Here is a 25,000-nt window from a genome sequence, read left to right on the forward strand (position 1 = left end):
TAAACACACAAGACATGTTGAAGAAAGCTGAAAACCAGTAACCACTGACATCCACAGTATTTGTTTTTCCTACTATGAAAGTCAATGGTTACAGGTTTTCAGCATGCTTCAAAATATCTGCTTTAGTGTTCAACAGAAGAAAGAAACTTATGCTAAAGGTTTGGAACCACTTGCGTGTAAGAGTCAATTTCATTTTGGGTGAACTATCCCTTTAAGAATACCTATGAAGATATAATAATCCAGAAAAAAATTGCTGCATAGTCATATGTTTGCCTTTATAAAAAGTAATAAAACCTTTCATTTTAAAAGCTAATGCCTTGACTTTCATAGTATTTGTTTTTCTACTATGAAAGCCATTAGTTACAGGTTTTCAGCATGCTTCAAAATATCTTCTTTAGTGTTTAACAGAAGAAATAAACACACGTTAAAGGTTTGGAACCACTTGAGTGAGAGTAATTTTCATTTTGGATGAACTATCCCTTTAAGAACATTTATGAATATATAATAATGCAGATAAAATGGCTGTCATATGTTCACTTTTGTAAAAAGCCATGAAACCTTTCATATTCAAAGCTAATGCCATGCCTTCTACAGTATTTGTTTATTTCTACTATGAAAGTCAATGGTTACAGGTTTTCAGCATGCTTCAAAATATCTTCTTTAGTATTCAACAGAAGAAATAAACTTATGCTAAAGGTTTGGAACAACACAAGTGAGAGTAAATTGTCATTTTGGGTGAACTATCCCTTTAAGAACATTTATGAATATATAATAATGCAGAAAATGGCTGCATATTAATATGTTTACTTTTGTAAAAAGCCATGAAACCTTCCATATTCAAAGCTAATGCCTTGACTTCCACAGTATTTGTTTTTCTACTATGAAGGCCAATAGTTACAGGTTTTCAGCATGCTTCAAAATATCTTCTTTAGTGTTTAACAGAAGAAATAAACACACGTTTAAAGTTTGGAACCACTTGATTGAGAGTAAATTTCATTTTGGGTGAACTATCCCTTTAAGAACATTTATGAATATATAATAATGCAGAGAAAATAGCTGCATAACAATTAGTCATATGTTCACTTCTGTAAAACGACATGAAACGTTTCATTTTAAAAGCTAATGCCTTGACTTCCGTAGTATGGTTTTCCTCTTATGAAAGTCAGTGGTTACAGGGCTTCAAAATATCTTCTTTGGGTAAATATGATAAAAACTATCAGATGTTTCATTCATATTTTGTACCTATTATTGCTGTATTGCTGTATTTATTTTATTTAGCTTTTTGTCTATCCCTTTAAGAACGTTTATGAAGATATAATATCGCAGAAAAAAATGGCTGCAATTCATTTGTTTACTTTCGAAACCTTTCATTTCAAAAGCTAATGCCTTCACTTCCACAGTATTTGTTTTTCCTACTATGAAAGTCAATGGATACAGGTTTTCAGCATGCTTCAAAATATCTTCTTTAGTGCTCAACAGACGAAATAAACATACGTTAAAGGTTTGGATTGGGGCCACTTGATTTAGAGTAATTAGAATATTTTTCATTTTGGGTAAATTATATCTATAAGAACGCTTAAGCTATAAAGATATAGCTTAATACTGCAACAAAAAACAAAAAAAAAAAAAACAAGGGCTAAGTTAATAGTTAACAGATAATATGGGCCTACACAGTTTAAAACTCTTACCGTTAAATCGCGAAATGTGTTTCCTGGGAGGAAAGGAAGCCCGTGTCCTGTATTAATAGACATTCCTCCTAATTTCCCTCTATAAATGTATATCAAAATAAAGTTAATATGCTTTTCTCTCACGGGACTGCTGTGCTTCCCTGAGGAGGGTTAATTTTATAACAGTCTCCATGGAGATCACAAACACTTGCGGTTGTTATGATAATGTAAACAAGTCCCTCACGCGCAACGTATTATTCACCAACAGGTGGCGCTAGATCTTTCCTTTACTATCAAAACGCACCCTGCTCTGTCTGTGAGTTACAAGAGCGGATATTACTGTAAAGACCATGCTGAAATAATACTGGAACATTAAACAGCAGCGAACAAACAAGTTTGAGAGCTTTCAAACAAAAACATCCTGCTGCTTTACAGATTTAGGTCCGAACAAAGAGCTTAGAATGACTCTGTGATTCTATGATGTTTGCTCCGAATAAACAACCCACGTGTGTACACTAAGCTAACGTTATATACAAGGGGCCATTTAATATTATTATTATTAGGCTATTATTATTATTATTATTATTACTATTATTATTATATTTATATTTATTATTATTATATGTATTATTATTAATACAAAGATTAAATGTTGCATTAAATATTGTTAAGGGAACTTCTACTTCTGCTACATATTTTATTTACTGCTCATGTGCCACTTTATAACTTTTAATTTAATTACTCTAAATAAATGTATAAATATATGTAAACAAATAAATAAAGTCATAAAAAATTGCAGTTGGACATTGTATTTTGTAATTTTTTTTGCAAACTGCTAATTTCTTGACCCCATTTATTTATACATTCATTTTTCCTGCTCAAATTATCATTTTTTAAATAATAATTATTTATATATAATAATTATTTCATGGGCCATTTAATGATAATAATAATAATATTTAATAATAATAATAATAATAATAATAATAATAATGATAATAGTAGTAATAATAATAATAATATTAAATGTCAAATGCATAAATTAATACTATTAAGCAAACATCTACGTCTGCTACATTTCTGAACTCAGTATCATTCATTTATATACATGGATCACTATATTTTTCAAAACAACTGAAACTCAAAATAACAAACATTTGCTAACTGCTAATTTCTTGACCCTATCTTTTTTTTTTTTTTTAATTCATTTAAAATGTAAATATTTTATTTAACAATATTAAATAAATGTAAGTATATATTATAGTATATTACAAACATTTGTTAATACGTTTATTGTTTTCTGCCTAAATTATCTTTTTAATAAAAAAAATTGCTGGCTACAAAGCATTTTATGGGCCATTTAATAATAATACAAAAAACATTAAAAGTTGAATTAAATATTGCTAAGCAAACATCTACTCCTGCTACGTTTCTGACCTCAATATCATTATCTATCTATCTATCTATCTATCTATCTATCTATCTATCTATCTATCTATCTATCTATCTATCTATCTATCTATCTATCTATCTATCTATCTATCTATCTATCTATATAAGTTCATCTATCTATCTATCTATCTATCTATCTATCTATCTATCTATCTATCTATCTATCTATCTATCTATCTATCTATCTATCTATCTATCTATCTATCTATCTATCTCTATAAGTTCATCTATCTATCTATCTATCTATCTATCTATCTATCTATCTATCTATCTATCTATCTATCTATCTATCTATCTATCTATCTATCTATCTATCTCTATAAGTTCATCTATCTATCTATCTATCTATCTATCTATCTATCTATCTATCTATCTATCTATCTATCTATCTATCTATCTATCTATCTATCTATCTATCTATCTATCTATAAACTGTTTTTATCTATCTATCTATCTATCTATCTATCTATCTATCTATCTATCTATCTATCTATCTATCTATCTATCTATCTATCTATCTATCTATCTATCTATCTATCTATCTATCCATCCATCCATCCATCCATCCATCCATCCAGGTCTTAAGCTATTTATCCATCCATCCATCCATCCATCCATCCATCCATCCATCCATCCATCCATCCATCCATCCATCCATCCATCCATCCATCCATCCATCCATCTATCTATCTATCTATCTATCTATCTATCTATCTATCTATCTATCTATCTATCTATCTATCTATCTATCTATCTATCTATCTATTTCATTAAGTTCATCTATCTATCTATCTATCTATCTATCTATCTATCTATCTATCTATCTATCTATCTATCTATCTATCTATCTATCTATCTATCTATCTATCTATCTATCTATCTATTTCATTAAGTTCATCTATCTATCTATCTATCTATCTATCTATCTATCTATCTATCTATCTATCTATCTATCTATCTATCTATCTATCTATCTATCTATCTATCTATCTATCTATCTATCTATCTATCTATCTATCTCTATAAGTTCATCTATCTATCTATCTATCTATCTATCTATCTATCTATCTATCTATCTATCTATCTATCTATCTATCTATCTATCTATCTATCTATCTATCTATCTATCTATAAACTGTTTTTATCTATCTATCTATCTATCTATCTATCTATCTATCTATCTATCTATCTATCTATCTATCTATCTATCTATCTATCCATCCATCCATCCATCCATCCATCCATCCATCCATCCATCCAGGTCTTTAGCTATTTATCCATCCATCCATCCATCCATCCATCCATCCATCCATCCATCCATCTAGGTCTCTAGCTATTTATCCATCCATTCATCCATCCATCTATAATAATAATTAATGTTCATTCAATATTTACCAATAAGGAACCTTGTAATAGCCACACATAATCCTTAATAACACTCATTTCTGAACACAAGCACCTTTGAAAACCGTTATTTTGAAAAATGTAATTTATTTCAGGTTTATCATCCTCGGCATGAATTCTGAGCTCTCCTATGCTGAAACAGAACCACATTAATCACAGCTGTGACAAACAGAAAGGATAGTGGTGTTGATGTGTGTTGTGTTTAAGGCACTGTTCTGTGCATCACGTTCCTATAAGACCCTCTTTGAGGTTAAAGTCGCGTCTAGGAACATCTGAATGTTTCACATCCGCTTTACACCAACAGAAGATTATATACACACACACAAAAAACACTTGGATTGCATCCCTGAGCAATCAGGCAAAGCTCTGCCACAGTATAAAAATATTCCATCCAAAATATATATATATATGTAGTGGTATCAAAACAACAAAACTGTTTAAATATCAAAATAGATTTCATAAAGGCTGAGATGAATTCAAAGCATGAATAATATCATATGCTAATTATACAGATGTGGACAGAATTGTTTGTTCCCTTCCATTGAAGATAGAAAAATTAGAGTTCTAGACAGGATAATGCTTCGTGATGTTACAGAGTATAAACCAACAAGACTCAGCCATGAGTGTGTGTGTGTGTGTGAGAGAGGTGAATATATAGTCAATGCAATCAGTCTATGATTCGTTTCCAGCTGTGTGTGTGCAATCAGGGAGAGAATTGGAACTGGTGTGTGTGTGAGGTGCACGGTGGGATTTGAAGTCCAGTTCTGTGAAAGATTTGTAGTTCTCCAGCGATCTGCCCAAGCAGGATCACTGGTGATTCTGACAAGTGCACTGTAAAAATACCAGTTCACGTATTTTGCGTTTGATTACGGTTGTAAATTGCATTATGGGATGTTAATCTCTGCTCTGTCGACTTTTATTGTTGATTATTCAACTCTACAGTTTAACAAAGTGACTTTTATTGACTTTTTTTTTGTATTTTGAAATAATATAATGTATAAGATAATAATATATAGAGAAGTAAGTACGTAAAATAACAGAAAATCTACTGGTAGTTTATTTTAAGGTTTTTATAGCATAATATACAACACCATCCCAGTCAATATATTACTTTTAACTATTAAAAATGTTCATAAAAGTCACTTGGTTTCTCTCAAGGTTCTTTAATTCTTCACTTTCGCCAATTGGTGAAGTTTTTTTTCTCGCCGCTGTCGCCACTGGCTTGCATAGTTAGAGATCTGTAAAGCTGCGCATCGATGGATTTGCTCTTCAGTGTTTGGACTCTCAGTAGTGATTATTAAACCACACTGAACTGAGCTAAACTGAACTGAACTTAAACACTACAAACTGAACTACACTGTTCCTGTTTACTATAATCTTTTATGTGAAGCTGCTTTGACACAATTTACATTGTAAAAGTGCTATACAAATAAAGGTCAATTGAATTGAATTGAACTTTTTTCATTTTTCATGGTTAAAAGTTGTTGAAGGAAAGATCAACCCCCCATAATGCAATTCAAAAGCATAAATAAACAGGGAAAAACAAACCAAAAAATACAGAAAACTGCTAATTTACATATTTTTTTACAGTCTAGTCACTGAAATAAGTGAAAATCAAATCAAAAATGAGAAATCTGCTCGAAATGTGGTGCAACAGAAGCATTAAAAAAGGCAAAAATTAAAGAGTACAAACAATTGTGTCCACATCTGTATGTGTGTATATGTATTGTCTAAAATTTTTGACTTAAGTCACCCATAAAATGCATGCATGTCATTGCATTTAATAGTAATATGTCAAGCCAAGTTGCATGTATTGTAAAGAAAGCCAACCCAGGCTGGCTTAAGCAAAAAAAGAAATGAGTTATGTTTGAAAATGATGATAAATAATTGATCAATGCCACACTTTACAATAATGTCCCATTAGCTGAAATGTGTTCATTCATTCATTTTCTTTTCGGCTTAGTCCCTTTATTAATCTGGGGTCGCCACAGCAGAATAAACCGCCAACTTGTCCAGCACATTTTTTTACTTAGCGGATTCCCTTCCAGCCGCAACCTATCTCTGGGAAACATCCATACACACTCATTCTCATACACTATGGACAGTTTAGCCACCCAATTCACCTGTACCGCATGTCTTTGGACTGTGGGGGAAACCTGAGCACCTGGAGGAAACCCACGCGAACGCAGCGAGTACATGCAAACTCCATACAGAAAAGCCAACTGACCCAGCCGAGGCTCGAACCGGCGACCTTCTTGCTGTGAGGCGTGAATTGTGTTCATTGACAATAAGCAATACGTTTCTTATTAGTCTTTATGTTTAGCCTTTATTAGTCTTCACTTTACTTTACCTTCCCTTATTAGTCTTTAAGTTTCCAGACTTTCTTATTACTTGGTGTGTTAATTACTTTTTAAAACATTCATCAGGAGACAAAACACAGACGCTTCGGTTTAAAGCTGACCTCATTGTGTAAAGAGCAAGTCCCTCCACCCTATTTTGCCATTGTTGTGAAGTTTTTGGGAGTAATGTAATATAAACTGATGATTGTTTGAGTGCACTAAACAAAATGATTCATTGGATTTACTACATGTTTTAGGGTAAGTGGTTACAAACCATTTATATGGGCTGAATTCAAACAAACAATTCAAGTTGAACATTGCTAACTTTAGGGGGCGGCATGGTGGCTCAGTGGTTAGCACTGTCACCTCACAGCAAGAGGCTCGCTGATTCAAGTCCAAGCTGGGCCAGTTGGCATTTCTGTGTGGAGTTTGCATGTTCTCCCCGTGATGGCGTGGGTTTCCTCCGGGTGCTCCGGTTTCCCCCACAGTCCAAACAGATGCGCTATGGGTGAACTGAATAAACTAAATTGGCCGCAGTGTATGAGTGTGAGTGAATGTGAGAGTGTATGGGTGTTTCCCAGTACTGGGTTGCGGCTGAAAGGGCACCCACTGCGCAAAAAATATGCTGGAATAGTTGGTGGTTCATTCCGCTGTGGCTACCTCTGATAAATAAGGGACTAAGCCGAATGAAAATGAATGAATGTTATATTTTGGATTAACAAAGATTTCTTGTCTCCAATTTGCACCTCAAAAATGTGCATTTGTATCATAAAAAGATATTAGCATATACCATTTCTGATTTCCATTATATATTCGCAGAGATTACATTTACAAAAGTACAAAAATTAAATAAAATTTTTATACTTTTGGAACATTGGTGTTGCTAACTTTATATTTGTTTGTTATTAATCAATCATTTATATTGATCCTACAGTTTAACAAGGTGACTTTTATTGACATTTTAGCAGTTTAAAATACTATATCATGTATAGGAAATAACATATAGAGAAATAACTCTGTACAATAACAGAATATGTCCTGGCGCTTTATTACAAGGTTTTTGTTGTTTAATATACAACACCAACCCAGACAATATATATCACTGCAAACTATTAAAAATCTTCATAAAAGTCACTTTTTCAAACTTTTCACGGTTATAAGTTGTTGGAGGAAAGTTCAAAATCCCATAATCCAATTCAAAAGTATAAATAAACATAAAATACAGAAAACTGCTAAATTACAGATACTTTTACAGTCTGGTCACTGAAATAAGTGAAAAAAAAAAACCTTAGTTTTTCATTTTATATTTCCTATGTCGACTCGGCCATTAGACTGATGTGTGAACATTGTTTAATATATATTTGCAAAGATTAGAAATGACATCATCAGGAATTTGTCATTGTTAATTGATGTTAACTAATGTAGTTATCTTCATTCATTTTCTTTTCGGCTTAGTCCCTTTATTAATCCGGGGTCGCCACAGCGGAATGAACCGCCAACTTATCCAGCATATGTTTTACGCAGTGGATGCCCTTCCAGCCCCAACCCATCTCTGGGAAACATCCATACAGACTCATACACTATTGACAATTTAGCCTACCCAATTCAGGAAACAGGAGCACCCGGAGGAAACCCACGCGAACGCAGGGAGATCATGCAACTGCGTCGCCCTAATGTAGTTATCTTACAGAACCATATTATAAAGTTTTATGGAAAAACGCATTGTGAAACACAGCAACAAAAGATTGCATCATTTCTTTGCAGGCGCAGCCTGGTTTGTCATATTTGTTTCCAAATGCAATGACATGCAGATATGTGTTAACTCTCCAAACACGACTATACTCTATATTCAAATATTCATACAGTCAGATGCCAAATTATTATTAGCCCTCCTGTGAAATTTTTCATTAATTTCCAAATATTTCCCACGTGATATTGAACAGATCAAGGAAACATTTCACAGTATTTACCATCGTTTATGTTTGGTAAGACTTTATGTTGATGGTCCCTATTGCAACTACATGCCAATTACTTCTCATTTGAGTATTAGTAACCTGTCTGCTTAATATCTGTTGATACTGCTCCTTCAACAGACATTTAACTGACTATAGGAAACTTAGCAAGTACATGTCAATTTACACTAACCCCAACCCCAACCTAACAATCTACTTATAATCTAATGAGAATCAGTTGGCATGTAGATGCAACTTAAATTCAACAATATGCATTAAAGGGACCGTCAAAATAGAGTAATACCATTTTTTTCTTATTTATTTTTGTTTGGCTGGAATAAAAGCAGATTTTAAAGAATAATAAAACATTAAGATCAATATTACACTGTAAAATGTGATTAGTTACTTAAAGCGAGTGAAGCAATTGATTTAAAAATACTTAATATTCAAAATATGGCAAGTAAACCTATTGTTACTTAGAGCTGTTAGGTTGACATTTTTTATAATTATGCAAGTTTTACTCACTTTTTGTACAAAATAAAGCCAATTAATCACTTTTATAGTGTATTAGCCCCTTAAGAATTATTATCTTTTATTGGGGACAAAACAAATCACTTGTTCAATTCTAAATAACCTAATTAAAGCTAGTTAACCTAAAAAGCCAAACAAAGTGACTTGTAAAATATGATGTACTGTCATCATGTCAAAGACAAGAGAAATGAGTTCTTAGAAATTAGTGTTGAAAAATCCTTTAAATACCAATTGAGAGGTATGATCCGCTAGTTAAGTGTGACGTAACGAGAAGCGGCTTCTGGGTCCGAGCACTCTAGCAAGCTGTATGGGGAGACTCAACAAATGATAATAATAAACATTTACAAAGCGCTGGAATGCTTTCGAAAATCACGACCGCAATATATATATCCATGCCTAATATCATCCATGCCTAGTGATTAATTGTTTATAAATTGTTCAAATATTGGTGTCTGTGAAGTCCAGAGACTGTCATGTACACCATGATTTTATCTAAAATTCACTTTAATGTGTGATTAAAAAGTGGTCATAAACGAATATTTTCTCAATTCAAATGATTAGCAGGATCCAGAAACAGTATTTCCTACATCACCACCTAACAAGCGGGTTGAAATAACTTACATTTCACAAAAGGTCTAATAATTTTGGCTTCGACTGTATGTGCGTGTTTGTGTGTGCGTGTATTTTGTTAGATCAAACTAAAAGGCACTTAAATTCGGTGACATTTCTCCCTATACAGAAGGCGGTCCTCACTGTTTGAAGGACCAATCACAGTGCTCAGAGCTTATCTCGCCTCTCAGAGCTGCCTATAGACTCCTGCGGTGGTTCTCAAGCTGAAGAACACGTCCTAGTAACCTTGACACCTCATAACGAAGCATCCTTAGTTGGCAGCATTAGTTTTGCGCCCTTCATTCGGCCACTTTGAATATACTAAAGATGCATTTTTCCGTTCGAAAGGCGCTCCTGGAGTCAGCTCTCAGAATGGACTACATTTCCCATGAGTCTCAGCTGAAAATCGGAATGTTCGGCTTCCTGGAATGGAACGTTAATTCCGGAACTTGCATAAATTCTGAACTGGACATCAGGCGGGAAAATAGAGTGCATCTTTTTAGCAGCGTCGCTTCAGGGAGTTATTTTTCCATTCATTTTCACCATTGGGTCTTCATTAGAATATAACCTAGAATGTACAATTGAAGTCAGAATTATTAGCCCCCCTGGTTATTTTTTCCCCCAATTTCTGTTTAACGGAGAGAATATTTGTTCAACACATTTCTAAACATAATAGTTTTAATAACTCATCTCTAATAACTGATTTATTTTATCTTTGCCATGATGACAGTAAATAATATTTGACTAGATATTTTTCAAGACACTTCTCTACAGCTTAAAGTGACATGGTTAATTAGGTTAACTAGGCAGGTTAGGGTAATTAAGCAAGTAGTTGTATAATGATGGTTTGTTCTGTAGACAGTCGAAAAAAATATCTTAAAGTGGCTAATAATTTTGACCTTAAAATGGATTAAAAAAATTAAAATCTGCTTTTCTTCTAGCCGAAATAAAACAAATAAGACTTTTTCCAGAAGAAAAAATATTATCAGAAATACTGTGAAAATTTCCTTGCTCTATTAAACATCATTTGAGAAATGTTTAAAAAGTGAAAAAAAATTTAAAGGGGGGCTAATAATTCTGACTTCAACTGTACCTATGAGAAGAATGACACACTGTATAAAATGGTGGGTTCTACACAATCAATTTGTGTTGGGATGACATAAAAATTAAGTTAACTTATTAGTTTTTACAAATGTAAGTGAACAAGCTAACCTAACAGTCTACTTATAATCTAATGAGAATTAGTTGGCATGTAGATGCAACTTAAATTCAACAATATGCATTAACAGGACCGTCAAAATAGAGTGATACCATTTTTTTCTTATTTATTTTTGTTTGGCTGGAATAAAAGCAGATTTTAAAGAATAATAAAACATTAAGATCAATATTACACTGTAAAAAGTGATTAGTTACTTAAAGCGAGTGAAGCAATTGATTTAAAAATACTTAATATAGTAAACCTATTGTTACTTAGAGCTGTTAGGTTGACATTTTTTATAATTATGCAAGTATGACAGTAAATAATATTTTCCTAGATATTCTTCAAGACACTTCTATACAGCTTAAAGTGACATTTAAAAGCTTAACTAGGTTAATTAGGTTAACTAGGCAGGTTAGGGTAATTGGGCAAGTAGATGTATAATGATGGTTTGACCTTAAAATGGATTAAAAAAATTAAAAACTGCTTATCTTCTAGCCGAAATAAAACAAATAAGACTTTCTCCAGAAGAAAAAATATTATCAGACATACTGTGAACATTTCCTTGCTCCGTTAAACATAATTTGGGCAATATTTAAAAAGTGAAAAAAAATTTAAAGGGGGGCTAATAATTCTGACTTCAACTGTACCTATGAGAAGAATGACACACTGTATAAAATGCTGGGTTCTACACAATCAATTTGTGTTGGGATGACATAAAAATTAAGTTAACTTATTAGTTTTTACAAATGTAAGTGAACTGAACCTAAAACAATTCAGTTGTCCCCAAAAAACTCAAGAATTGTTTCAGCTCAATTTAAATAAGTAGTTTGAACAAACAGCTAACATCATTTTTAGAGAGTAGGATAAATTTAGATATTTTGACAGCTCTAGTTTCAATGATTTAATTTGCATAATGGAGTGGGAGGAGCTAAATATTTTTTTTGGCTCACTTGGCTTGCAGCAACTCTGGACTGTTTGATTACAAAACGTTTGGATTCGATTCTGATTCCAATCCCTGATTCTGATGGACATGATTCTAAGATTCTTTAACATTCTTTCTTTAAAACCCTGTGAGCGGTAAATAAGCTATAAAAAGAATCTTCGTCATTCATTGCATTAACGCTGCAAGAATGTATCATGTCTAAAATGCACAATGCATTGATATACAAGAAAAAATGTATCAAACAGTTTGAACCAGTCTATAGAAGTGAACCATCCAAAAGAATCTGTTCACTTCAAATGACTCACTATCTGATTACTATTAGCCAATGAATTAAGTGACGATTAAGATTCTTAACTTTGGAATTGACTCTTGATTCTCAACACCTTAGAATTGTGGAATCTGTTCTTTCAGCCCTTCTGATTGGTGGAGTCTTCTGAAAAGCATGATGGGTAATGTAGTTTTTCGCACTTCATCATGATTTTGCCAAGTACAATGTGATGTGATTTCTTTATTCCGTTAAATGCTAAATAAGATATTTCTGAAAACCTGTATCCATTGACTTCCATAGTAGCAAAAACAACGACTAATTAATTCATGTTCATTTCTTTAACGCTTTTACAATGTGGATTGCGTCGAAGCAGCTTAACATAGAAGTTCTAGTGAACTGAAACTGTGTCAGTCCAGTTTTCAGAGTTGAAGTTCAGTTCATTTTAGTTCAGTTCACTATGGAAGTGAGTGGTTACAGGTTTCCAACATTCTTCAAAATACTTTCTTTTGTATTTAACAGAATAAAGAAATCTTAGCCTCATGGGTAATGTAGTTTTTCATCTCAAATTCAACTGTTAAACAAGATTATTATATGAGATTTGGGATGTGTTGTACTGAAGCATATACCATCAGTTAAAGGGACAGTTCACCCATAAGATTTCAATCTACTCACTTTTTACTCACTCTTAAGTGGTTTCAAACCTTTATAAGTTTATTTATGCTGTTAAATTCAATTCAAGTTTATTTGTAAAGCGCTTTTCACAAAAATGATTGTTTCAAAGCAGCTTTACAAAGGATGGCCATTATTGCATTACTATCAAAATCAGAAAAGTTAAGGTTATTAGTTATCAAAAATGTATTAGTTATTAATAACTTTAGCTAATTAACTAGTAACTACTATTAAACACTGAAGAATATATTTTGAAGAAAGCTGAAAACCTGAAACCATTGACTTCCATAGAAGCAAAACACACTTATAGTCAATCAGTGGTTACCGGTTTCCAACATTTTTCAAAATATCTTCTTTTGTGTTTACCGAAGTAACAAAAACTTGCGTGAACCATAAGGTCAGCCTTTAATAATAAAAAAGATGTCATTAAAATGAATTTCTCTATGGAGAAAATGAATGGAGTTTTGACTTCCATTGCCCAGGCTGCAGCCCTCTATTCCCGAATGCAGCATTTGACCTTTGACCTCAGCATACTGAAAGGTTACAGATGAAGCGCGCCGTAACCAAGAGCTTATTTCCACTGCAAAGGAAAAGCGCAGTTTAACACCACGCTAACGCTTCTGGCATTGCTTCTAATAGTAACGATTAAGGCTCCGTGTTCCCGGGACATCCGGCTGTCCGTTCATCCAGATTTCTCGTATGATGCGCTCTCTCTCCTCCAGTCTCTGCGCTCGCTCCAGCTCTTCCGCCGATGTGAAAACATTCGTGTTTAGCGTTCGCTCGAAGCGCCGGTGCCGTCGAGCTGACAGGTCCGAGCCGGTGTCCCAGTCTGAATCAGAGTCAGTGGTGTCGCTGTCTGAGTCCACAGCTCTCGGACGCTTTTAGCAGCGCCGTGACGAGGTTTACAGTCCATACGGCAGGAGATCTGAACCACCAGTGCAAACAGCGTCAGGAACAGACCGGCACACACACCGCACATGAAGTACAGCGCACATCGCTCTGGGTGCTCTGAGATACAGAGAGACAACACAATTAGAGACTGCATTAAATATACTAAGAGCATCTGGATGAATATAAAACAAGAGTGTTCAACTAGTATAGTTTTTGCTCAATGGCTATCAGTAATTTAGGGTGGGGCTATCAGTCCATCAGGGCTGGGCTATCAGTCATTTGTGGCGGGACTATCAGTAATTTAGGGTGGGGCTATCAGTCCATCAGGGCTGGGCTATCAGTCATTTGTGGCGGGACTATCAGTCATTTAGGGTGGGGCTATCAGTCCATCAGGGCTGGGCTATCAGTCATTTGTGGCGGGACTATCAGTCATTTAGGGCGGGGTTATCAGTGATTTAGGGTGGGGCTATCAGTGATTTAGGGCAGGGCTATCAGTCATTTGTGGCGGGACTATCAGTAATTTAGGGCGGGGCTATCAGTGATTTAGGGCAGGGCAATCAGTCATTTAGGGCGGGACTATCAGTCATTTAGGGCGGGGCTATCAGTCATTTAGGGGGCGGAACTATCAGTCATTTAGGGCGGGGCTATCAGTCATTTAGGGGCGGGATTATTAGTCATTTAGGGTGGGGTTATCAGTCATTTAGGGTGGGGCTATTGGTCATTAAGGATAAAACTATCAGTCACTTAGGGCGGGGCTATCAGTGATTTAGGGGCGGGATTATTAGTCATTTAGGGTGGGGTTATCAGTCATTTAGGATGGGACTATCAGTCATTTAGGGTGGGGCTATTAGTCATTTAGGGTGGGGCTATTAGTCATTTAGGGTGGGACTATCAGTCATTTAGGGTGGGGCTATCGGTCATTTAGGATAAAACTATCAGTCATTTAGGGCGGGGCTATCGGTCATTTAGGGTGGAGCTATCAGTCATTTAGGGGGCGGAACTATCAGTCATTTAGGGCAGGGCTATCAGTCATTTAGGGTGGGGCTATCGGTCATTTAGGGTGGAGCTATCAGTCATTTAGGGGGCGGAACTATCAGTCATTTAGGGCGGGGCTATCAGTCATTTAGGGGCAGGATAATTAGTTATTTAGGGTGGGGTTATCGGTGATTTAGGGCAGAGCTATCAGTCATTTGTGGCATGCTATCAGTCATTTAGGGTGGGGCTATAAGTCATTTAGGGTGGAGCTTTCAGTCATTTAGGGGGCGGAACTATCAGTCATTTAGGGCGGGGCTATCAGTCATTTAGGGGCGGGATTATTAGTCATTTAGGGTGAGGTTATCAGTCATTTAGGATGGGACTATCAGTCATTTAGGGCGGGGCTATCGGTCATTTAGGATAAAACTATCAGTCATTTAGGGCGGGACTATGAGTCATTTAGGGTGAGAAAATCAATAATTTAGGGCGGGGCTATAAGTCATTTGCGGCATGGCTATCAGTCATTTAGGTTAGGGCTATCGGTCATTTAGGATAAAACTATCAATCATTTAGGGCAGGGCTATCGGTCATTTAGGATAAAACTATCAGTCATTTAGGGCGGGGCTATCGGTCATTTAGGCTAAAACTATCAGTCATTTAGGGCGGGGCTATCAGTCATTTAGGATGGAAGTATCAGTCATTTAGGGTGGGGCTATCAGTCATTTAGGATGGAACTATCAGTCATTTAGGGCGGGGCTATCGGTCATTTAGGATGGAACTATCAGTCATTTAGGGTGGGGCTATCAGTCATTTACGGCGGGGCTATCAGTCATTTAGGGCGGGGCTATCAGTGATTTGTGGCGTGGCTGTCAGTCATTTAGGGTGGGGCTATCAGAATATTTCTCTTATCTGCTCTGATTTCATCCATTCATCAATCTTCCTTCATTTTGCTAGCAACCCCCATCTTTCAACAATCCAATCAGCTCTCAAAGGACAAAACCATGCACCACACATTTCTTTGTACATCACAATAGCGGAAAAAAGGACAATCTTAACTTCTGTTTTGAAGAGGATTTTGAGCAGAATCTGTAGATCTGTAGTTCTTGGTGATTCATATAATGGCAGTGAATGGTGCCAGGTTTTATTAGATTAAAATACATACAAATGAGTCCAAATCAAGACCCATGGCTTCTGATGACACATTGAGGTCTTGTGAAGCTAATCGATCAGTCCATTTAAGAAAAAAAAATATTTACAATATTATTATTACAATCATCATTCACTGCCATTATAAGAAGCACAAAGGACCACAGATCCAGCTCAAAATCCTCTTAAGTGTTCTACTGAAGAAAAAAAAGTCACCTACATCTTGAAGCACAAGATTCTTTTAATTATTTACTTATTTTGGGGGGTGTAGTATCCCTTTAAATTTTGAAATGGCATACAAATACTAAGTTTCCCTCATTTTGATGAGTCTTGTTGGTGTGAGGTTACCTGTGATGTAGGTGTATGCCGCCAGCAGGCTGCTGATGAGACTCATAGTTGGTCTGATGACGCTGGAAATGGTCGGGTTTGGATCCAATTTTCCAGTCCGATCTGCTTCTTCTGAAGATGGACCAGAGCTCCGGCCTCGCGTCGACCTCCCTGTGATCAAATACACACACGTCACTGCGCCATTATTTTACAGTACCGAGCTGAGCCATGGGTCTTTACAAAACAGAACGTTTATATTCGTATGGTTGGTTAAAAAACGCCCCAAGCTTTTGTACATGGCAGTAAACAAAAGGATGAGTTAGATTTACATCAATAATTCACCAACAGTTTCTCATAGTGTGTGTGCGCGTGTGTGTGTGAGAGAGAGAGAGTGTGTGTGTGCGCGCGCATGTGGTTTTAAGGTAAACTGCAACATGATGTGGCATGACTAATATGTTTTTTGCAGATGTTTTGAACAATGTTCCTGCAGCTCATTTTTATGCATCCATTTATACAACTTCTGAAGTCTTGGATTATACTGCACAAGTCAAATGCATTTAAGTTATGTTGGAAACACCTATTTAAAGTGCGTAAAAAAAGCAAAATACTTTATTCATAATTTTGTAAAGTCTTAACTAAATAGTTTGTTGAATTTAATGCAAATCAGGTACATCACTATCTACTCCAATCAAATGGTTTTTTAAAGCACCAAGCATTGTATTACCAACCTCTCAACTCTTTAAATAATTAAGGTAATTAGGCAAGTCATTGTATAATGATGGTTTGTTTTGTAGACAGTCGAAAAAACATAGCTTAAAGGGGCTAATAATATTGACCTTAAAATGGTTCACAAACAATTTAAAACTGCTTTTATTCTAGCTGAAATAAAGCAAATAAGACTTTCTATAGAAGAAAAAATATTATCAGACATACTGTGAAAATTTCCTTGCTCTGTTAAACATCATTTGGGAAATATTTAAAAAAGAACTTCAACTGTATATATATATATATTAATTTACAGAGTTGAGAGGTTGGTAATACAATGCTTGGTGCTTTAAAAATATATATATACAGTTATCTAATTACTTGCGTAACTACCATAACCTGCCTAGTTAACCCAAATAACCTAGTTAAGCCTTTAAATGTCACTTTAAGCTGTATAGAAGTGTCTTGAAAAATATCTAGTCAAATATTATTTACTGTCATCATGGAAAAGATAAAATAAATCAGTTATTAGAAATGAGTTAATAAAACTATTATGTTTAGAAATGTGTTGAATAAATCTTCTCTCCCTTAAACAGAAACTGGGGAAAAAATAACCACGGGGGCTAATAGTTCAGACTTCAACTGTGTGTGTGTATATATATATATATTTTTTTTTTACTCTGCACTCAGAAAGCTGTATTTTCAGAAGTTGAACTGGTATGAGTTTAAAACACATGCAGGTGTTGGTTGGTTGATGCCAGAATGTCTAAGGCAAGTTGTGTAAAGACTCTGCCCTATTCTGGAAAAGGGGCCGAAGCAGGAGCTCATTTGCATTTAAAGAGACACACATGAAAACAGTCCCTTTTTTATAACTGATTTTTTTTGCCTATTATCTCTCTGCTGGCATTTTCGGGTTTTGACCAAAAGAGAAGCACAGTCAAACATATCACAAGTCATTTGCAGAGACTGGATTATTTTCAGCTGGAAAAAATGAGGTAAATCAGTTATTGAAAACTCATCAAAGTAAAACAAAAGCAAAAAAACAAACAAGATTTGATAACAGCACGACTATATTCAACACTGCTAACAAAACTTTTGAGCATCAAATCACCAAATTACAATAATTTATCCCTGAAACCCTTAAAAGTATAAGGGGCAGAAAGCAGCAGCTCAGTTGCATTTAGAGAGACACACATGAAAAGGTTTTTTTTTCTGCTGAGTTTTTGGCCATTTTTTCTTTAATGGCATTTTCGGGTTTAAGCTGAAAAAGAGAAACAACCAAAAATATTAGAAGTAATTTGCAGAAACTGCATAATTTGCAGCAGCCGAAAAATATGGTGCATCACTAATCAAAAGCAAAAGAAAAATCAGTAAAGCAAAAAAATTTAATGACAACACAATTATATTCAGCACTGCTTATAGCAGTTTTAAGCATCAAATCACCATATTAGAATAATTCATCACTGAAGCCCCGACCCTCTTCTGAAAAAGGGGTGGAACGCAGCAGCTCATTTGCATTTAAAGAGACACACACGAAAACACACATTTTTTGGGGGATTATATTTTGTCTGATAAAATGCCATTTTCAACAGTCTCACCCAAATATGCAGGTAATAAATGTCAACACATCTTAATAAGTGCACAGTTTTAGAGTCTTGGTTTCTTCTTTTGCAAAAAAATGAAACGGTGTTCATTATGATTGAACCGGATGTGCACGAAATGTAAAAATTAGGCAATTGAGACTGTTAGATTCTTCCACCTTGTCTTAATTCAGTGGGAACGGTCAGGTTGGGAAGAAAACTGGTAAACAAAGTGTTAATAAATAGTGGGAGTGATTGGGTGTGGAAAAAAACCAGCGGGAGCAGGAATGAAAAAAACAGCCCTCTAAGCTATAGGTCTGGGCACGCATGGGACGATTACTAAGTCTGGACCATGGTCTACCTGTTAGTGACCTAGTCAAAACAACTATTAGCATCTGTGACAGAAATTGTGTGTGGTTTTTGATCAAATATTTTTCCATCACGATCCTGATAAAGATGATTATTTAGCCTGTTGAAACTGATTGTGATGTTGTTTTTGTTGAATAATCATACTGTTTTTTTTTTTACCTGGAGCAGAGTCGGAGGTCAGAGACGGGGTCCCGTCAGGAGGAGCACTGTCTCCCACCACGTTTGGGTCATGAGGCACAGATGGAGGAGACGGGAATGATGGATGCCTGGAAACCGACTCCTGCACAAGCTTCTTTGGAACTAAAAAGAGACATATAATTGAATAATTCACCCCAGAAATCTGATTTCTATTCATGAATCAGATTTGTACTCCCTCACAATGCACTAATGACAACATTCCCTCCACCGCCATCAGTCTGTCCAACATAAACACAGATACACAAGACCGTCTATAAACAGAGACACAAAAGAAAAAACCATACTGGACACAAATGACTCCTATACAAGATAAGATCCTTTAGATATTGTGAGCTTAAATCACAGTTGCTTAGTTTGGAGGATTTGTTTCAGTTGCTTTGACCTTATCAATGCAATCTGATTACTTTTGGCACCTGTACTTAAAACAACTTTTTAATGCTCCATAATACACTAGTCAGTCATCATTAGACAAATGATCAGATATAAAATACATTTGCTAGCTCTTTATTAAAAGTAAATCTAGATGCATGGCAAATTCTGAGCATGTATCATATTTTGGGCATAGACAAAATGAGCAGAAACAAATATATAAGCTATAAAATAATAACACTACCTTCAAGCGTTTAGGGTTGGTTAAATGTTTCTTAAAGCCTCACCAAAGCTAACTTGAACTCATTAAACAATAAAAAATAGTCATATTGTGAAAAAGATTTACAATTTGAAATAGCGGTTTTATTTTGTAGTTTGGTATATTATAGTAAACTACAGTATAGTAAACTACAGCAAAGTAAACTACAGTGTGGTATAGTATAGTAAACTACAGTATAGTAAACTACAGTATGATATAGTACAGTAAACTATAGTATAGTAAACTACAGTAAAGTAAACTACAGTATGGTGTAGTATAGTAAACTACAGTATAGTATAGTTTAGTAAGCTACAGTATAGCAATGTATAGTAAACTATAGTATAGTAATCTACAGTATAGTAAACTAATATATGGTATAGTAAACTACAGTATAGTATAGTATAGTATAGTATAGTATAGTATAGTATAGTATAGTATAGTATAGTATAGTATAGTTTAGTAAGCTACAGTGCAACATAGTATGGCAGTGTATAGTAAACTATAGTATAGTGTATCAATGTATAACAAACAACAGCATAGTATAGTAAGCTACAGTAAAGTACAGTATTGTTTAGCATAGTATAGTACACTATGGTATAATGTGGAATAGTATAGAATAGTACAGTGTAGTATAGTATAGTATAGCATTGTATAGTATAGTAGACTACAGAATAGTATAGTAAGCTACAGTATAGTACAGAATAGCATAGTAAGCTGCAGTATAGTACAGTAAAGCACAGTATAGCAAACAATAGTACAGTAAACTACAGTATAGTATCGTAAGCTACAGTATGGTATAGTATTGCATAGTATAGTATAGTGTAGTTAGCTATAAGTAAGCTACAGTATGGTATAGTATTGTATAGTATAGTGTAGTTAGCTATAAGCACAGTATTTGAAAAACTATAGTATAGTAGAAAACAGTATAGTATAGCAAGCCATAGTATAGTATAGTATACATATTATATTATAATATTATTACAGTATATATATTATATTGTAGTATATTATAGTAAGCTACAGTATAGCATACATGTATAGCAAACACAGTATAGCAAACTATGGTACAACAAACTACAGTATTGTGTAGTAAGCTACACTGTAGCATAGAATAGTAAGCTACGGTGTTGTATGTAATGCGCAGTATAGTAAACTACAGTATATTCTGTGTATGTTCTGAACTACATTGTCGTGTATAGTATTGTATAGTATAGTATGGTATAGTATGGTGTAGTGTTGTGTGGTGTGGTATAGTGTAGTGTAGTGTAGTGTGGTATAGTATAGTATAGTATAGTATAGTATAGTATAGTATAGTATAGTATAGTATAGTATAGTATAGTATAGTATAGTATAGTATAGTATAGTATAGTATAGCATTGTATGGTATGGTATAGTGTAGTATAGTATAGTATAGTATAGTACAGTATAGTATAGTATAGTATAGTACAGTATAGTATAGTATAGCATAGTATAGCATAGCATTGTATGGTATGGTATAGTATAGTATAATATAATATAATATAGTATAGTATAGTATAGTATAGTATAGTATAGTATAGTATAGTATAGTATAGTATAGTATAGCATAGCATAGCATAGCATAGCATAGTATAGTATGGTGTGGTGAGATACAGTTTAGTATAGTAGAGCACAGTATAGTCAATTATTGTATAGTTAACTACAGTGTAGTATATTAAGCTACTGCATAGTACAGCAAAGCACAGTATAGTATAGTATTGCAAGCTACAGTATAGGAACAGCATTTTTTCAGCAGAATAGTTAGTCATATTTCAAATGTGTTTAACGTAACATTGGATCAATTTAATGCATCTTTGCTAAATAAAAGTGTCAATTTTAGTAAAACTTGAAATTTTAAGATAAAAAGATACAAAGCAAACCTTTGAATGAAACCTTTGAATGAAACCCTTCTTGTACAGTTATATATTTTCAATTACACTATTATATATATGGTGCACAGACCTGCAGACAGGCTGCCAGTGTCCTTGCAACAGTTAGATAGAGTGGTTTAGACACACACACACCGCATTTATTTTAAACCCTCTCTGAATAAACATGGCACCAAATTTTGCGAAACAGATTTCAGTTAAACTCCAGAGTGTCTGGAAACACCCTCAGGACAAACACACTGCAACATGTAAGCTGAAACACACCAGTGCCAGTGGGTGAGCTATTCCACACACACACACACGCACACACACACGCACAGGCACACGCACACGCACACGCACACACACACACACACACACACACACAAACAGCATTTTTCTGAGGGAGGTCAAACTAGAAGACTGACACAATAATAACCGTGTGTTTTGTGTGTGTGTGTGTGAGTGTGTGTGTGTGTGTGTGTGTGAGTGATTGTAATGCCCCCAGCGCAATTATAGCCCACTGATTGGGTGTAATTGGAGGCACATGTGTGCTTATGTATATTTATTTATGTCTCTCTCTGTCTCTGTATGTGTGTGCGTATGTGTGTGTGTGTGTCTGTGGGTATCTTTATATCTTTACTCATGAATATCTGTATGTGTGCATGCTCAATATCAATGATTGTCATAAAAAATCTGAAAAAGATGACAAAAAAGAACAAAATGTCTAACAAAAATGAAATCCTGAAAAGAGTCCCAAAAGAAACCTCAAAGCTCCCTAAATAAAGGCAAGCAAAACCAAAGTCAGCAATCAAAGCCTGAGATCTCAATCATTTCTCATCAAACTCTATTTTATGCATTTATTTCAGAGCTCTACACTTTATGCCGTAACTCATTTGTACCTGTTTTTTCCTCTAATGTATTTTAGAGAAAACTGACACCTTTGAGACCTCCAAGAAGTCTTGTGAGCTTTAAAAGCATATGCATATGCATATTTAATCACACTATATCAGATGCTATTCAATATTGTATTCTATAACATAGTATAGTATAGTAAACTACCATACAGCATAGTATAGTATAGTAAACTACAGTGTAGTATAGTAAAGCACAGTATAGTATGGTAATACACATTATAGTATAGTATAGTAAACTACAAAATAGAATAATACAGTACAGTAAACTACAGAATAGTATGGTATAGTAGACTACAGTATAGTATAGTAAACTACAGTACAGTAGAGTATAGTGAACTAAAGTATAGTAAATACAGTAAACTACAGAAAAGTATAGTATAGTAAACTACAGTTTAGAACAGTATAGTAGACTACAGTGTGGTATAGTAAACTACAGAATAGTATAGTATAGTAAACTACAGTACAGTATAGTGAACTACAGTATAGTATCATACAGTATAGTACACTAAACTACAGAAAAGTATAGTATAGTAAACTTAAGTTTAGTATAGTACACTACAGTATGGTACAGTATAGTAAACTACAGTGTGGTATAGTATAGTAAACTACAGAACAGCATAGTATAGTAGACTACAGTACAGTTTAGCATGGTAAACTACATTATAGTATAGTACAGTACAGTATAGTACAGTATAGTAAACTGTAGTATAGTATAGTAAACTACAGTATAATATGGTACAGTAAACTACAGTACAGTATAGTAAGCTGCAGCATAGTATACTATTGTAAACTACAGCACAGTAAACAGCAGTATAGTATAGCATAGCATAGTATAGTATAGTATAGTATAGTAAACTAAAGTACAGTGCAGCATACTACAGTATAGTATAGTAAACCACAGTATAGTATAGTAAACTACAGTACAACAGACTACAGTATAGTATAGTAAGCTACAGAATAGTATAGTAAACTACAGCATAATATTGTAAACTACAGTATAGTATGGTAAACTACAGTATGCTGCAGCAAACTACAGCATAGTATAGTAAACTACAGCATAGTATAGTAAACAACAGCATAGTACATTAAACTACATCATAGTATGGTAAACTACAGTATGGTACAGCAACCTACAGCATAGTATAGTAAACTACAGTATAGTATAGTAAACTACAGTGTAGTATAGTAAACTACAATATAGTATAGTTAAGTACAGCATAGTACGGTAAACTACAGTATAGTATGGTAAACTACAGTATAGTATAGTAAACTACAGTATAGTATAGTGAACTACAGCATAGTACAGTGAACTGCAGTATAGTACGGTAAACTACAGTATAGTATAGTAAACTACAGTATAGTATAGTAAACTACAGTATAGTACAGTGAACTGCAGTATAGTATGGTAAACTACAGTATAGTATAGTTAACCACAGATAGTATAGTAAACTACAGTAGAGTAGAGTAAACTACAGTATTGTAGAGTAAACTACAGTATAGTATAGTTAACCACAGAATAGTATAGTAAACTACAGTATAGTATAGTAAACTACAGTATAGTAGAGTAAACTACAGTATAGTAGAGTAAACTACAGAATAGTAGAGTAAACTACAGTATAGTAGAGTAAGCTACAGTATAGTATAGTAAACTACAGAATAGTAGAGTAAACTACAGTATAGTAGAGTAAACTACAGTATAGTAGAGTAAACTACAGAATAGTAGAGTAAACTACAGTATAGTAGAGTAAGCTACAGGATAGTAGAGTAAACTACAGAATAGTAGAGTAAACTACAGTATAGTAGAGTAAGCTACAGTATAGTAGAGTAAACTACAGAATAGTAGAGTAAACTACAGTATAGTAGAGTAAGCTACAGGATAGTAGAGTAAACTACAGAATAGTATAGTAAACTACAGTATAGTAGAGTAAGCTACAGTATAGTAGAGTAAACTACAGAATAGTAGAGTAAACTACAGTATAGTAGAGTAAGCTACAGTATAGTATAGTAAACTACAGAATAGTAGAGTAAACTACAGTATAGTAGAGTAAGCTACAGTATAGTATAGTAAACTACAGAATAGTAGAGTAAACTACAGTATAGTAGAGTAAACTACAGTATAGTAGAGTAAACTACAGAATAGTAGAGTAAACTACAGTATAGTAGAGTAAGCTACAGGATAGTAGAGTAAACTACAGAATAGTAGAGTAAACTACAGTATAGTAGAGTAAGCTACAGTATAGTAGAGTAAACTACAGAATAGTAGAGTAAACTACAGTATAGTAGAGTAAGCTACAGGATAGTTGAGTAAACTACAGAATAGTAGAGTAAACTACAGTATAGTAG

The 25,000-nt window shown here is 34.2% G+C and overlaps 2 protein-coding genes across 2 annotated transcripts in view; both read right to left on the bottom strand.

The window, feature by feature from the left end:
* efhc1 (EF-hand domain (C-terminal) containing 1) overlaps positions 1–2,094 on the bottom strand; it is a 21,133-nt gene extending 19,039 nt beyond the window's left edge. Inside the window, exon 1 of the mRNA XM_056480658.1 lies at positions 1,689–2,094. Within this exon, the coding sequence (XP_056336633.1) occupies positions 1,689–1,751 (63 nt within the window). The 5' untranslated portion in view covers positions 1,752–2,094. The remainder of the gene's footprint in view (positions 1–1,688) is intronic.
* An 11,563-nt stretch (positions 2,095–13,657) lies between these two features.
* The window catches only part of LOC130247715 (protein eva-1 homolog C), a 144,977-nt gene continuing 133,634 nt past the window's right edge, over positions 13,658–25,000 (bottom strand). The window contains 4 exon segments of the mRNA XM_056481144.1: positions 13,658–13,910; positions 13,913–14,043; positions 16,396–16,545; positions 19,188–19,328. Coding sequence (XP_056337119.1) covers positions 13,668–13,910; positions 13,913–14,043; positions 16,396–16,545; positions 19,188–19,328 — 665 coding nt within the window. The 3' untranslated portion in view covers positions 13,658–13,667.

The sequence above is a fragment of the Danio aesculapii genome, chromosome 20, assembly GCF_903798145.1.
Source record: "Danio aesculapii chromosome 20, fDanAes4.1, whole genome shotgun sequence".
Lineage (NCBI taxonomy): Eukaryota > Metazoa > Chordata > Actinopteri > Cypriniformes > Danionidae > Danio > Danio aesculapii.